Source organism: Podarcis gaigeae (genome assembly GCF_964106915.1).
Source record: "Podarcis gaigeae genome assembly, chromosome: 10".
NCBI classification, from domain to species: domain Eukaryota; kingdom Metazoa; phylum Chordata; class Lepidosauria; order Squamata; family Lacertidae; genus Podarcis; species Podarcis gaigeae.
The window spans coordinates 75,659,884-75,676,025 of NC_139686.1; the positions used below are offsets into that span (position 1 = coordinate 75,659,884).

General features: G+C 44.6%; 1 protein-coding gene across 7 annotated transcripts in view; it reads right to left on the minus strand.

Moving 5' to 3' along the window:
- Positions 1-16,142, minus strand: part of ITPR2 (inositol 1,4,5-trisphosphate receptor type 2) — a 322,485-nt gene that overhangs the window by 172,719 nt on the left and 133,624 nt on the right. For all 7 annotated transcript variants that reach the window (XR_014555821.1, XM_083701231.1, XM_083701230.1 and 4 more), the window contains one exon: positions 10,134-10,385. Coding sequence is in view for 6 of the 7 variants with exons in the window: in XM_083701231.1 (XP_083557357.1) it covers positions 10,134-10,385 (252 nt within the window). In the remaining variant the exon portion in view is untranslated. The remainder of the gene's footprint in view (positions 1-10,133; positions 10,386-16,142) is intronic.

Sequence of the window (16,142 nt, forward strand, 5' to 3'; positions counted from 1 at the left end):
GAGGCCGCATAGAAGTGCACAGCCCAGTCCAAACCAGATCCAACCTCTCTAGTGACTGGAGCGAGGGAAGTGGGCAGGGACCCATAGGGGAGCCACACTAAGGGAATCACCCCGGGAGAAGACGGGCACTGTGTTGGCCCTCTCCTGCTGACAGAGGGGTGCTGGAAATGGAAACAGGATCTAAATAATTTTTTAAAAAAATCCTTTTCCTTAATTTCCTTAATGTATTTTTAATACATTTCCCCCCTCAATTTTTTTACCTCCATTTTTCTAACTCTTAAGAATTAAAATGGTGGTGCCCATAAAGGAGGCAAGAACCAACAGAGGCCACTTCCTGGGACCGCCACTTCAGCCCTGACTCCCCCTCCGCCCCCATTTTTTAAATTAAATAGTGGGAAAAGAAAATAGAATAAAATTTTTTAAATAGTCCTTTTTTGTGGGGTGTCCTTCCTCCTCCTGCCCGCCCTTTATTATCAACCTCCTTTTTTAAAACAACAAAAACAAAACAAAACTTTTTTTCTACATTATTGTGATTGCTATTGTTATCTTCCCCTCTTTTTCCCTCCCCCCCTTCCCCTTTCCTTTTTCTCTTTAAAGAGAATACATATATACATATATAATTCTATTTTATTTTCCCCCTTAAAGGGGTTTTCTATATACTTTTTATTTTTACTTTTTGTTATGTACTGAAGTTCTCACCCTGGGCCAGCAGGGGGATACTGTAGATAGTTATGCAAATGAAGGATCGAAAATGATGTTCAGTGATTGGATAGTTTTAGAAAGTTGTTACAGTAACAAGGTACTGGAGCTCTATATAAGCAGGCTGACTGAGCCCTTCAGTTCAGTTCAGTTCTGGCCTCAGAATAAAGAAGAGCTGTTTGAAGAATCGCTGTGTCATCTGATATGTTCACCAACAACTTGACACTTTTATTATTTGATATATATAAATACTACTTTCCTACAGCACCACCTCAACATTCAGTTTTTTCTTTTTTCTTTCTGTTTGTTTTTCCTTTTTCCTTTCCTTTTTCCTTTACTCTTAAATTTCCTAACCCCTCCATCCACCTCCTTTATCTGTCTTTTCTTTTCACTCCTCCCCCCCAAACTAATAATAATAGGAGGAAGAAAAAGAAGAAGAAGAAGAAGAAGAAGAAGAAGAAGAAGAAGAAGAAGAAGAAGAAGAAGAAGAATATACCTACATAAATGTATCTGCCCATCCACTTTCAATAGTAACCCCCTGCCCTTTTGTGGTCATCTACTTCAGGGTGAGTCCTTTAAAAGAGGCCCTGTGGATACAGAGTACACATGTTCCACGGGGCCTCTATTAAAAGACTCACCCTGTATAACTTGAATCACCACTGCAGAAGTGGAGTGGAGGCTTCGCGCTGAGAGATCCCCATCTTCACTCCTGCTTCCATGCAAGTAGGAGTAGGAGTGGGAGCGGGCTAAGCGCCTGGCTGCCTTCAGGTGGTGCAGGGGCTCTCAGGTGCAGCTTCTGGGCTGCCCCCACCTTCCCCAACCCCAGCAACTATTCAGCCTGGCTGCCTTCATGGGGTTGCAGGGGATCTGATGCAGAGGTGGGGACTCCTTTAAACTTCTCCCTTGATGGGAGTGCAGCCACAAACTCCTCAATGGAAAGTCAAATCAAATTTTATTAAACGGTCACAGACCAGATTAACTCGTACAGCTAGTCAGTGAAGCATAACACCGGAAAAAACAAAGGACAATTTCAATACAGATTAGGCCATAACAGCAATTTAAAATTAGACAGCATAAATAAAATTAAGTATTTGCCTTCGCCTGCATATTGACATTGGAAAGCTCTTGTTTCCTACGCCTAATAGCGGCTACACAGAATTTGGCAACATTGATCATAATTTCAGGAACCTTATCTTCTACCAAGGCTCTCATACGTTGGAGTTCTGGTTCATTTTTAAGCTTTTGTAGAACTGGGGCAATAAAGGTCAGGCGTAGATCCTCGTAGTAACTACAGTGCAGCAATACATGCAGACTTGTTTCCACTTCCAATGAGCCACATGGGCAAACACGTGACTCATATGGTTTGCCCTCATATCTGCCTAGCAGCAGGGCAGAGGGCAGAACGTTGAATCTGGCCAGGGTAAAGGAGTGTCTGTACTTAGGTATTTGTAAATCAGCCAGATAATTTGCGGGTGAAAACCCTCTCCCAAAGTCTCTAATTGTGGCATGTTTATCCATTTTGCCCATATGACATTGCAACTCTATGTCCCTAATGCGTTGAAGCACTTGACTTTTGGCTCTCTCATATCCTGCCGCTATCAAGATCTGCGGGGAGAATCCCAAGCTTCTTATCTTTTCAAACAGGGAAGCTTTCCAGGTAGAATGAAAGGTGTCTAAGAGTGTTAAAGGAGCCAAACCGGCCGGGGAAAAAATAAGTTTTAACCAATAGTGTATCTTTAGAATCCACAACCACGCGTTAACGGGTGGTTGTCCAACTTCTAAGCGGACAGCTATATTAGATACACAGGGGGGGATCCCCAATAGACACCGATAGAATTTTGTTTGAAATGCCTCCATAGGCGCAAAAAATTTAAAACTGCAAACCTGGGATCCATAAGTGAGTTGTGGGAGTATTTTTGCAGCAAAAACCTGGGAGGCTGCCGGAACGTATTTACCCCCTTTCCCGTGAAAAAATCTTGTAAGGGCTTTATTGGCCCTTCCTGCGTTGGCAATGGCGTTTTTCATCTGTTGGTGCCACGAGACCCTTTCCTGAAAAGTTATTCCCAGGTATTTGAAAACTGCTACCTGGTCAATAGGTTGACCGTTTATTCTCCATTTGTGTTTCCTTCTTTTTTTTGAAAACACCATAATTTTAGATTTGCTGTAGTTTATTGATAGTTGTTCCTCTTGACAATAGTCAGCAAGTGATCTCAAAAGCTTCTTCAAGCCAACGCAGGAAAAGGAGAGTAGGACTGCGTCGTCCGCATACAGAAGCACCGGGAGGGGCAAACCTGCCATTTGGGAGGGTGGGCATTTTCTTTCGCCATATTTACTGCTAGTGTGATGGAGCCTGCACCTCCCCAGCAGAGCAGCCCGATCCCACCCCTACTTGCCTGCATGCAGGAGCAGGCTGTGGGGAGTGGCGACATCCCTTTCCTGCTTGCTTGCCGCCCAGCCCGCCTTCCCTCACTAGGAAAATGGAAGTGTGGCACTCAAATCGGAAGTTATACTCAGAACAGAGCATGTTCGTTTTCTGAAAACAAGGACTGAATGAAATGTACTTATTTCAAGAGAGCACCAGTAAGATAATTTTTAACCCAGGTTAAAGTTAATGCTGCTGTTATGTACACATTTTCCTCAGTGTTCAGCTTCAGTCAAAGCTGAAAGTTCATTTACAGTTTGTCTTTATGAGTAGCAGTTTTCCCTTTAATAGCAAAGTAACTAAAAAGTTAAGGGACGCAGGTGGCACTGTGGGTTAAACCACACAGCCTAGGACTTGCCAATCAGAAGACCAGCGGTTCAAATCCCTGCGACGGGGTGAGCTCCCGTTGCTCAGTCCCAGCTCCTGCCAACCGAGCAGTTCGAAAGCACATCAAAGTGCAAGTAGATAAATAGGTACCGCTCAGGTGGGAAGCTAAATGGCGTTTCTGTGCGCTGCTCTGGTTTACCAGAAGCGGCTTAGTCATGTTGGCCACATGACCCGGAAGCTGTACGCCGGCTCCCTCGGCCAATAAAGCGAGATGAGCGCTGCAACCCCAGAGTTGGTCACGACTGGACCTAATGGTCAGCGGTCCCTTTACCTTTACCTTAACTAAAAAGTTAAAGTCAATAAAGTCAAAGGTTATTTTGCTTTAATACCTCATTTTATTCAAGTTTTAGTTTAAGAATTAAACTCGTGCATATACTGAAATTTTCATATTCTCAAAGAATACAGACACGGTGCTTCTTTTTGAGAGGACAAGGCCCTTGTCAGGAAACAATTTTAAAATGCTGTGCAACACTGGAAACAGAGACCATGCAGCTTCTCTGGGTGTATACTCCATGTTTCTAAACAGAATTAGAGCAATACAATACCTACACAGCTGAAGGAAAGCTATTGATAAACAATTTGATAGTCTTGAACATAAAACCACATTCCCCACTCCCCAACAACCCACAACTCACACTCTCAGCACCCTGCTCCTGCTCTAAGGACTCCACCCACAACACAAAAAGAACCACACATACAAAAATGGACCCCCCCAACCTTTTCGTCTCCTCCTTTACCACACAAAGGCAACAATAGAAAAAAAAAATAGGAAAAAGGAAAACAAAGAAAAAAACCTGTACCAACTAAAACAATACCCCAACCTCAATAAAACAATCCACAAACAGGCTAAAATCTGACACACAACCAGCACAATGATAGTGCCAGAGTGTACCAATACCCATATCCCCACCCCAACATACCAATGATGTTGTTAATAACACTGACAACATTGTGTATAAATCTTATACCCAACATAGGCATCACAAAGATGCTTAACACCATTAATGCCAGTGTGGTGTAGTGGTTAAGAGCGGTAGTCTCGTAATCTGGGGAACCGGGTTCGCGACTCCGCTCCTCCACATGCAGCTGCTGGTTGACCTTGGGCCAGTCCCACTTCTCTGAAGTCTCTCAGCCCCACTCACCTCACAGAGTGTTTGTTGTGGGGGAGGAAGGGAAAGGAGAATGTTAGCCGCTTTGAGACTCCTTAAAGGGAGTGAAAGGCGGGATATCAAATCCAAACTCTTCTTCTTCTTCTCACTGACCACTACCTATCGCAAATAACAGGAAGGACAGCCTGTTCTTAAAAAAGGCCCTCCATGCCAGCTGAGACCCAGGACCAATCAGTTAGACACCAGATAGTCCAAGATACCCCAAATAAACACCTATATAACAACATATAGGCTACTTTCTGTAATCTACCCCCCCCCCACTCTTTAACCCAAACAATTAGGGACTCTTACAAATTGCTTAAAATGCTAAAAAATGTCTCTAGACATATGGGGTAAAGAAAACCTGGGAGACAACAGCCACACATTCCAGTCCAGGTACCACGGCACAGTGTCCAGACTACGTAGATAGCATTCTGCTCACACAAGGTCTGATCCCCTTGGTTGAATCAACAAACATCGGTAACATTAAAATCACAGATCACGCCCCAGTAGAAGTCATCGTTAAAATAGGAGAAGGAACACAAACCACCCCATCATGGTCCTTCAGTCCCATCCTAACTACAAACAAACAAATTAGAGATAGTCTCACAAAAACACTCCAAAACTACTTCAAAGAAAATTATGTAGATAGTATAACAGCCCCTCTCCTATGGGACGCAATGAAAGCAGTCACCAGAGGAGCTTGCATAAAAGAGAAAGCTACATACAAACAGGATCTAAAAAACTCCTCAAACTTATAGAACAAAAAAGGAGAGAACTAGACTCCCTAGAAATCAACAAAACAATGATCAGCATTCCATACTCTAAACAATGCTTCTATGAATATAGAGGGGAAAACTCCAGACTACCAGCAAATAGATGTAGGAAAAAAGCACTCAAAACAAGAACACACAGCATCACCAAAAAAGACAGCAACATAACATTCTCCCCCAAAGAAATAACCTCAGAATTTGTAAAATTCTACTCCAACCTATACACCTCGCATAACGCACCTGAGAAGGAAATCAGAAAATTCCTAGAAGGACTGACCATGTCTACCTTAACTGGTGAGGAACAGGAATTCATGGACCATCCTATCACCCCAGAGGAAATAGATACGGTCCTCAAAAACCTGAAACCACACAAAGCCCCAGGCTTCACAGCAAATTTTATAGGAAATTCAAAGAACTCCTGGTGCCCTACATGACCCGCCTATTCAATGATATCATAAAAGGGGGGCCCATCCCCTAAACCTGGACCCACTCCAAAATAGTCTCCATCCCAAAACAACTGAGAGACAGCCTCAAAGTAGAATCATACCACCCAATCTCATTAATAAACCAAGACTACAAGATATTCACATAAATCTTGGCCAACTGCCTAAAACTTCCTGGGTGGTGGTTTGAGTACCCTACCCCTTAATTCCCCTTCTGGTATGTACAAGGCCCCCTTGTAGTACAATGCCCCGTTCCTTTCTTCAAACCCCCCAGTGATCTCCCCGGCTCTCCTGAGCCCTCTGAGCTTATCTTGGGCGTATTCATCGTTCTCTGTCCTTTCTACCAGTTCTCGTTGCCCCACCAATGCTGCCCCACACACCCAGTGGTCCTCGGGGATGACATGTCTCTCTTCGGGCGCTCCCTCCCCCTCCATATACTCTGGTTTTCGACAGAGAGCGTCCGCCCTTACGTTCTCAGGTCCCAGTACGTAGCGAATTTCAAAATGGAACTTGGAAAATTCCTGTGCCCATCGCACTTGTCTCTGGTTCAGTACTCGGGCCGTTCGCCAATATTCCAGGTTCTTGTGGTCCGTGCACACCTGGACCTTGTGCTGCGCTCCTATCAGCAGGTGCCGCCATCGTCGAAACGCTTCATAAATGGCAAGCAGTTCCCTGTCGTACACTGTGTAGTTCCTTTCAGATTTATTCAACTTCCGCGAGAAGAAGGCACACGGTCTCCAGTCCGACACATCCTTCCCTGGTTGGAGCAGAACCGCCCCTACCGCTCAATCTGATGCATCTGTTTCCACCCTCATCAGTTTCTGTAGATCCACGTGCAAGAGCTGTTCTTCCGAAGCGAACGCTTTCTTTAGCCTTTCAAACGCTCGCTGCGCCTCTTCCGTCCATGCAAATTTCTTCTTACTACTGAGACAATCGGTGATGGGAGCCGTTAAGTGGGCAAAGTTTTTGATGAACTTTCGATAGAAGTTTCCAAACCCCAGGAATCTCTGCACGTCCTTCCTGGTTCTGGGTGTCTTCCATTCCAGTACCGCTTGGACCTTGCTAGGATCCATGGCCAATCCCTTGTCTGACAAACGGTACCCCAGGAATTCCTCCTCTCTGGTATGGAACTGGCACTTCTCCAGTTTGACCCACAGCTGGTTTGCTTGCAGTCTGCTTAGGACCTCTCGGACATCTCGGACATGCTGCTCTTCGTCCTCTGAGTAGACCAACACATCGTCTAAGAAGGCCACACAGTTCTTATAGAGCAAAGGTCCCAGCACGTGATTCATGAAGGATTGAAAGCAGGCTGAGCCCCCCTGTAATCCGAAGGGCATAACGAGATACTCAAAGGCCCCCAAGGGGGTGAACATGGTAGTTTTCCATTCATCCCCCTTCCTCACCCGTATCAGGTTATACACCCCCCTCAGGTCCAGCTTGGTAAAAATCTTCCCCTTCCTCACCCTGGTCAAAATGTCGTCAATCCTTGGCATGGGAAAGGCCACAGGTTCTGACACCGAATTTACAGCCCGGAAGTCCACGACCAGCCTGGGTTTATTAGTGTCTTTTTTGTCCACAAAAAAACACTGGGCTGCCCCCCCACCACTCTTGACTCCCTGATGAAACCTCATTTAAGGTTCTTGTCTATGAACTCCCTTAACTCCTGCATCTCCCTGTCTGACATGGCGTACAGCTTGCCCACTGGTAGCTGGGCTCCCGGGAGTAGGTTAATTTGACAGTCAAAGGGTCTATGCGGGGGCAGTCTATCTGCTTCCTTCTCACTAAAGACGTCACTCAGGTCGGCGTCTTGTCAGGGTATTTCTCCCTTTTCCCCCACCGCCATCCCTGCAAGACTGGCCCCTGCATTTCTCTTCCCTTGCAGTGCTCTAGGCAATGAGCTGACCCAAAAGAGACTGTCCGCTGGTGCCATCCCACTAGCGGGTCATGTAGCGCCAGCCAGCTCATTCCCAAGATGATGGGAGGTCCCACTAGTGTGGCTACATGAAATGCAATGACTTCCGTGTGCCTTGCCACTCTCATAGTCATGGGGACCGTCTGCTGGTTTACTTCCCCTCCCAGCAGTTCCCTCCCATCAATCGTTGTCACCTGCAAGGAAGGACTTAAGGGCAGCGTTTGTATCTGGTGCTCTGACGCAAACTCCTTGCTCATGAAATTGCAGGAGCTGCCTGAGTCTAAGAGGGCTTTTATCGTGAGTGGATGTCCGTTGGGTAGCTCTAGCAGTACCTCTACGACGAGAGCCGCTCTTGGGGGTTCAGGCTTGGGCACGTTCACTGATCCTTGGCCTGACTGCTGTGCCCTGTCGTTGGCAGCCAGGCGTTGGCTTTTACCTGCTCCTTAACCCCCTCCTCCTCACTCCCAACAGCCCCCACCATTCCTTGCCACCCCTTCCTTTGCGGGCAGACCCTGGCAAAATGTCCCGGCTGTTGACAAAGGAAGCATTTCTTGGCGCTCCTCCCTTCCTTCTTCCGCCCTTCGTTAACATTTGAAGTTCTGCGCGCGCTCGCCCCTCCAATCTCCATCGGTTCCACTGGGGGGGAAGGTTGCGGCGGCATCTCAGGAATGCAGAAATCATTCCAACGCTCTCCTCTCCCTTCCCGCTTCTCCAGCGCTCTCGCCTCCTGGCGCGCTCCAATCGCAAGCGCTGCCTTGGTCAGCTGATCCATGGACTCCAGACGGGGCGCGCAGGAAAGTTCATCTTTCACCGCTGGGGCTAGGCCTTCTTCAAATAGCATTTGTATCGGGTCCGAAGACAGGTCCCACCCCAATTTATGTATAAGCATGGTAAACTGTGTCCAATACTCCTGGACGGATTGATTTCCCTGTTTGCACACCATTAACTGTCTGCGTACCGCGCCCTGTTCAATCTGGCTGGAAAACATCAAGTCCATCACACTAAAGAATTTCCTCAAGTCTTTTAAGGCGTCATTATTATTTGCCATCAGGGGCCTCACCCAATCTCTAGCCCCTCCCTCGAGGTGCCCAATCACAAAAGCCACTCTCGATTCCTCATCGGCAAAGTCATTGTGTTGCAGGTTCAGTGCATACTGCATCTCTGTCTTAAAGGCTTGGTAGTTCCTTGGATCACCCCCAAATTTCTGTACAACCCCGGTACCTTCCTTGCGATGGGGGTGGGTTTCCCCTGTGCATCCTGTGCCCTCCTTTCCTTGAGCCGCGCCGTTAGCAGTGCCAGCTGGTGCTCCAAAGCTCTGTTTCTCTCCTCCAGAGTTGGTCCCCCTCCAGCTCCTCCTGCTCCTCCGGCTCCGGTTGGGTTGCTCATGATGCCTCTCCTTCGCACAAGCAGCGTCAAGGACTGACAGATTGCTGTAATGGGAAAAGGGGGCTGCTCGTGCATAAGCGTTTAAGCCCTCCAAGCTTTACCATCAGTTCCTAAACTTTCCCAATCCGCGGAGCCATGGGTGCATGGCTGCCTCAATCGCTGGCAGAATCCGTCAGTGGGCGCTTCCGGAATTTATGCCAACATAAGAGTTCTTTGACGGAAATTCTCCTTCTGGATTCTCTGTGTGACAGTTTCCTGCGTGGAGTAGGCATCCCCAGCGGAGGTCCTGAGCCCTCCCCGTTGTTCTCACTGGAAACATCTTGGAGCCATTCCTCCGATTGAGTTTCTGCAGGAACTCTCCCTCTCCCCCTACTGGTTCCTTCCTCCGCATCCGAGGGTCTCCTAGCCTCCTTGAGCTCTTCCACCACCTGACTCTCCGATGGCAGTTCCCTGACAAAATACAAGACAAACAAGGGACACCCAAATGCCCTGGCTAACACACTGCCAATTACATGCCTTCTTAAACAATCCACTAGTAAAACCAGCAGCAACCATGCCCTTGACAACCTTTGGAAACCTCCTCCTCACCACAGAGGGACACAGCAAGGGGGTGGCATCCACAATATACAAAATACTGCTCCCAAATCCCACAAACCCCCTTGACGTAATCAAAAAACAATGGGAGGACGCCATAGGCTATGAAATAAACCCCACCCAATGGACTAGAATGTGGTCTAAATCCACCTCTTTTCTTCCTAATCTAACACTGTATGCAACACTAACGTCTCACAACAAATGAAACTGATTTGTAGAAAACACAACTTGAAAAAAGGGACAATGCACGTATTTTTGTAAACTAAGAAATCTTTAATAATATTAAATTATATAATTATATAAATTATATAAATTAATAATACTATAATAACAACAACTATGCTTCACATGCCGTAAAGGCTGGCTTACCTCAGGTATGCAGTCATCATGAGTCACCACTCTCACTATGTCATCTAGTGGAAGAAGGGAGTTACATTTTATTTCAGTATAAACGTTCTTCCCTTCTGTACATGCTGCTAGCAGTTCCACCAGGGTGATGTGGTAAACCAAAGGGCCGCTTTCGTCCACTTGATCCCGCTCAGAGCACATCATTTGGAGGAGGATTGGAAATGATGCTCTATCATTGTAAAACACCAGCACGTCTTCACCCCCATTAACTAGCTGAAATTATAACAAGAAATACTTTGAATCTGTTTAAATAGTTCAGTCCCCCACCCCACCTCGATACACACACGCACACATTAATCTTCTACTCATCACATAAAGCACAATATAACTGTGTAATATATAACATTTATAAGCAACAAGATTTCCTGGGGACCACTTAAGAGCAAGGGCACCACCTGGGGGGCAGGGGACCGAGGGCCCCTCAAAATTTCACGGTGGCTGTGTACGCATGCTGCACTATGTAGTCACCTCACTCGTACACACCATGCAGCGTACTTGTGTCACTTGCATACATCATGCAGCGTGCACACAACCCAACAGCACATCACTTGGTGTGTGCGAGTGACAAGGCAGCATGCTTGCTTAAGAGAATCAAGCTGAGGATGGAAAGCTTAAGCTTTGGCTCTAATGCCCCCAAGTCACTTGTCGGTAAACCCTATTACCACAGGTGTTGCTTGGTCCACTTTCTTCTTTCATCCTTGGATTGAGAAGTTCTGAAGCCAGCTAGTACCTTTTCAGAGGACTGAATTCTGCAGTGTACATACAAAATACACTTCTGACTGCCTGTTCCATCAAATACCAGATTTATGGCCACAAAGAGCAGGGCTTTTTTAGCTGTAGGGTCTGCAGTGTAGAAATTCACTCCCCAATAGAGCTCACCAGATTTCTTTACTTCATGGTTGTATTTTTGAAGGCTGGTTAAAACTATTTTATCCCTGCAACTATATTTTCTTTAGAAAAATATAGTTTAGAAGAAAGCAATATAGCACAGTGGTAGAGCACCTGTCTTGCATGCAAAGAGTCCCAGACTCCATCCCTGGAATCTCCAGATACAGTTTGGAAAGACTCCTGTCTGAAACCCTGCAGAGCCATTGCCAGGCAGGATATGGAACAATATTCTAGTTCAGTGCAATGCTCCTCTTGCAGTTTGAGCCCATCTCAGTGCTAATCCAGATGCTAAATTGATCATAATCAAATAGTTTGCTCTTCTGTTCTTGTATTTTAAGTTTTTATTTTATTTTACTGTTTTTGTTACATTTATCTGGTTTTATTATCTTTTTCCCCTTCTCCAGGTTGTGCTAATGAGGATTCTGTCTGCTGAGTATTTTGTCCCTGCAGTGGGAGACAGTTTCTGCTCCAGGGGGACAGCCTGTTGGTGAAATGTGTCCCCCTCAGGTGAGAAACAGGAGGGGAGTGTATACACCCACAATGAGATATGGAGTGGCTTGATTGTTGATTTTTCAGGGATTTTGCTGCAGTGTTAATTGGTGTTTCCAACACATATACAGTATGATTGATGAGTATTTTATGATTTTGCTATTTTATATTCTTTTGATTGCATTCTTTATACTTTTCTTGTATAGTTATTTCAAATTAACATGCTGTTCATAGCTTTAGGGACCTTTGGGCCAAAACCCATTGCATAAAAAAAAAAACATGTAACATCTTGCTTCATATACAGATAGGTAGCCGTGTTGGTCTGCCATAGTCAAAACAAAAAAAATTCCTTCCAGTAGCACCTTAAAGACCAACTAAGTTAGTTCTTGGTATGAGCTTTCGTGTGCATGCACACTTCTTGGTATCTGAAGAAGTGTGCATGCACACGAAAGCTCATACCAAGAACTAACCTAGTTGGTCTTTAAGGTGCTACTGGAAGGATTTTTTTTTATCTTGCTTCATAGTTAAGAATAAGCCACTTTCAGAGCTGAATGTTTGAAGATTTACACTCTGATATGTTCAAAATTAAATAGGGAGGGACCCATCTAACAGTATTTCTGTAGTTACCTTTTATGCCTCATAATAAGAACACACATAGGTGCATCTGGAGATGGGAAGGGATGACTTATTCCCTCACTCCAGTCATGACTGATGAGATTCAAAATCCACTTAAAAACTTCTGTCATTAACTACTCCATCTACAGACAATCAAAAAATGGCAAATAAATACGTGTGAATTGCTTTTTTGTCCATTATTCTTATTAGCTAGCTATTTTTACATGAATTCAAACTTATTTTCTACCTTTTAGAACGGTAAGAACAGTGGCCTGGTTTCCACATGTTAGGCCATGTTTTATTAAGCCATGGTTTGTTAGCTAAACTCTACCCAATATGGTTTGTTTCCTGCCAATAAACTATGATCTGAAGCCATCGTTTGTTGCCTTGGTTTGGTTAACTATGACTTGATGTCACAGGCAAACACAGCATCTGTAAGGAGTGGATGCTGCCAAAAATAGCAGAGATAACGCTCCAGGCACACAGCCATATCTGTCTTGTAGGAAGTCTTGTAGATTTATTACCAAAAGTTCAAAACAGTTACAAGAGTTCAAACAAACGTGCATGCTCATCTCAAGTCAGATGTCTCGACTGAAGATTTGTGACGTCTTTTTCCCCAGCATGCCCATCGGCTTTTTCCCCAGCATGCCCATACTTCCTTTGTTCTGTGAGTAGCTCGTTCCGGGGACTGGTTGCCCCCTCCCTATTTCCTCCTCTGAGTCAGATGATAAACTGCTAATGAGCTCTTTCGGCTCTCTGTAATTGCCTCTCTCCCCCCTCGTCTCTCTAACCGTCTCCCTTTCCCTGATAGCATCCATCTCTAACCATGGTTGGTTTGTCCACCCCACCACAGATGCTCACCATGCTAAAAAGCAGGAGACAAGAACAACAGTAAAACAAACACACACTGAGGAAAAAATCCATAATTTGTTTGTTCATCTGTGGGACAAGTAATAGTTAACCATTGGTAAACAAACCTTGGCATGGTTTTATGTGCAAAAGAGGTCACAAGCTCATCCGCTGAACATGGATATCATCCAGTCAGAAGAAAACATTTTTTAAGTCCCATTGACTTCAATAGGATTGAATTCTCCAGATGCTTACCTCTCCCACTGAAATTAGTAAGATTATAAGAGGTATGATTCAGCCAAAGAACTTAAGCTCTTTTAAATCTCATTGATTTCAATAAGCATGTTATTAGCTCACTCCAAAAGCAATCTAGAGGGATCACTACTTTAGCTGGACAATTTTATTTTATTACACCTGGCTTTCTGGGGTTTCAGACAGGTGACATTCCCAGCCCTACCAAGAAATCCTGGAGATTGAACCTGGAACCTTCTGAAAGCAAAGTAAATACTCTACCACTGAGCTATGTAAGGCCCTTCCCCAATCAACGGGGAAACAGTGGCAACAGTGAGTGTGGAAATTCAGCTGTTGTACCACTATTTGCATATCTTTCCCCCAATTTTCTCTCCTCTCCTTTGTGTTTACCCACATTGTTGAAATTCAGAGCTGGGTCTTTCGTGTCACCCTGAGATGTAGCAACACTCAAGGATTGATTGATTGATTGATTGATTACGGCCATTGGCCCATATCTAAAACAATACATCAAAATGTATCCATAAACAATACAATTTAAACAGTTCCAAGTTAAAACACCCCTATAAAACCAATTTTACTTCAATTAAGTAAACTATACACAATAAGCTCCCTCTATGTCAACCGCAATTCAAATCCCTCAGATTTTGGGGGATATGCGTCTTAGTTCTGGCACTTAATGATGGTTCTTAAGTTTGGCTAAGCTGTCAGAGTCATACAGTGATCCATTTCTCCTCTTATGAAATAAGACATTAATCAGGTATCTAGCGACTGCAAGGGATCTACTTGAGTCTTCGTTGTTTAATAAGTATATTATTTGGGCTTCCTGAGGTCTGTCAGCAATTCTCGATAAATATGGGGCCAGAAACTTGGACCGTGAAGCCGAATGTAAAGGACAACAGAAGATTATATGATATAACGATTCTATAGATCCACTTTTACAGTCACAGAGGAGTGAGATCTGTCCGTTGGAGAGTCTGTTACCCAACACATTTGATGGGAAAACATTGAATCTAGCCTTTATAAAGGCGTACCTGTGCATCACCACAGATAAGGTAGTTAAATATGATGGAAGTTTCGTTGGTGGTGTTAAGCCAAGGTTTATCGGCGAACAGGTGCCACCACCTGTCGCAATATTAAATTGTAAATCCATCTCCTCTAATTTGTGAGTTATAATTCTTTTGGCAGAAATTAAATCCAATTTTAGTAGTTCAGATGGAGATAGTCCTAAGGACACAAGTTTCCCATGTATTATTTTTGCCCAAGGGCTAGGGAAGTCGTCTCTCCAGAGACACTGTATCAAGTGGAGATTTGGAAGTTTATGCCATAATGCCAACCAGTAACAGAGGATACATTTCCATAATGTGGTTTCTAGAGATGTAACATTTAGTTCGAGTCGTATAGCAGTATTGCCTACACACCTGGGTAATTTTAGCAACCTTCTTAGCAGCTGCTTTTGGATTACCTCCAATTGGGTTAGATTAACAAAGGACCCCCATATTGGGATTGCATATGCTATTGTTGCAATCACCTTTGCCTTGAAAACTTTTAACACTGATGGAATATGGAAAGCCCCATCTGAAAAGAAAAAACGCAGTAGCGCAAAGGAAAGGGCTTTAGCTCTGTTTAATACATATGCCAGATGGACCTTCCAGCCCATGTTGTGTTGGAGAAGGACTCCCAAGTATTGAAATTTAAAGACTTGGTCAATGGCTTTTCCGTCTATTCTCCAATTATAGGTTTTTCGACTCTTGGTGAAAATTAGGACTTTGGACTTGGCATGATTAATTGTAAGAAAATTTGATTTGCAGTAAGCATCAAAAATTTTCAGTGCCCTCCTAAGGCCAACTCTTGAGAAAGATAGGATCACTGCGTCGTCTGCGTAGAGTAGAAGGGGGCAACGATATTGGGCAAGGCGGGGGGCATGGATCGTTTCTTGAGAATCTATCAGAGGCGCCCTCATATCACTTATAAATAGATTAAAAAGGGTCGGAGCAAGGATACATCCTTGACGGACACCTCTATTGATGGTTACTGAATTTGAGAGGTCGCCGGCCGGAGTGATTCTCACCCTTGCGGCTGATCCATCATGCAATTTAGTTATTAGCCACAAAAGTCTTTTGTCTATTCCCCATCGGGCTAATTTTCCCCAAAGTAATCCCCTGGGGATGCTGTCAAAAGCGGCCTTTAAATCAATAAAGGCCGCACAAAGTTGGCCTCTATTTGGGGCGGAATATTTCCGGGCAAGGTGGTATAAAACTAAGACATGATCAACCGCTGACTGATTCGGTCTAAAACCAGCCTGTTCAGGCCCAATCAGGTTGTTCTCTTCGGCCCACTTAGTAAGCTTAGTTAACAAGAACCGTGCATATATTTTCCCAATTATTGACAATAAGCTGATATTCCTGTAATTTCCCGGATCATCTGTCGAGCCCTTTTTATGAATTGGAATAATAAGCGCATCCTTCCATATTCTTGGAACCTTCCCACTGTTGTTTACGGCATCAAAAGTAACGGCCAGGATTTTCGCCCACCAGTGTGCATGAAGTTTTATAGCTTCCACCGGGACTAGGTCGGGACCGGGGGCCTTTCCAACTTTGAGATTAGAAATGAGTCCGTGGATTTCTTCCGGGTCAGTGGGTGGCCAAAGAGGGAGCTGCTCATAGAATCCATCGATTGTATTAATATTAAGGTCTGGTAAGGCAAAATAGTTCCTTAGAAATGATTCCCAAACTGGGGCAGGAATAATCGTTAGTGGGTATCTTTTAGATTTTCTGTTAACCAACAGCCAGAATTTTCGGGAATTACGGGTATTTGAGGCAGCTATAAGTGCATGCCAGCGGTTCAGTTGCCATTCCTGTTTGGCCTTTTTTTGCACAT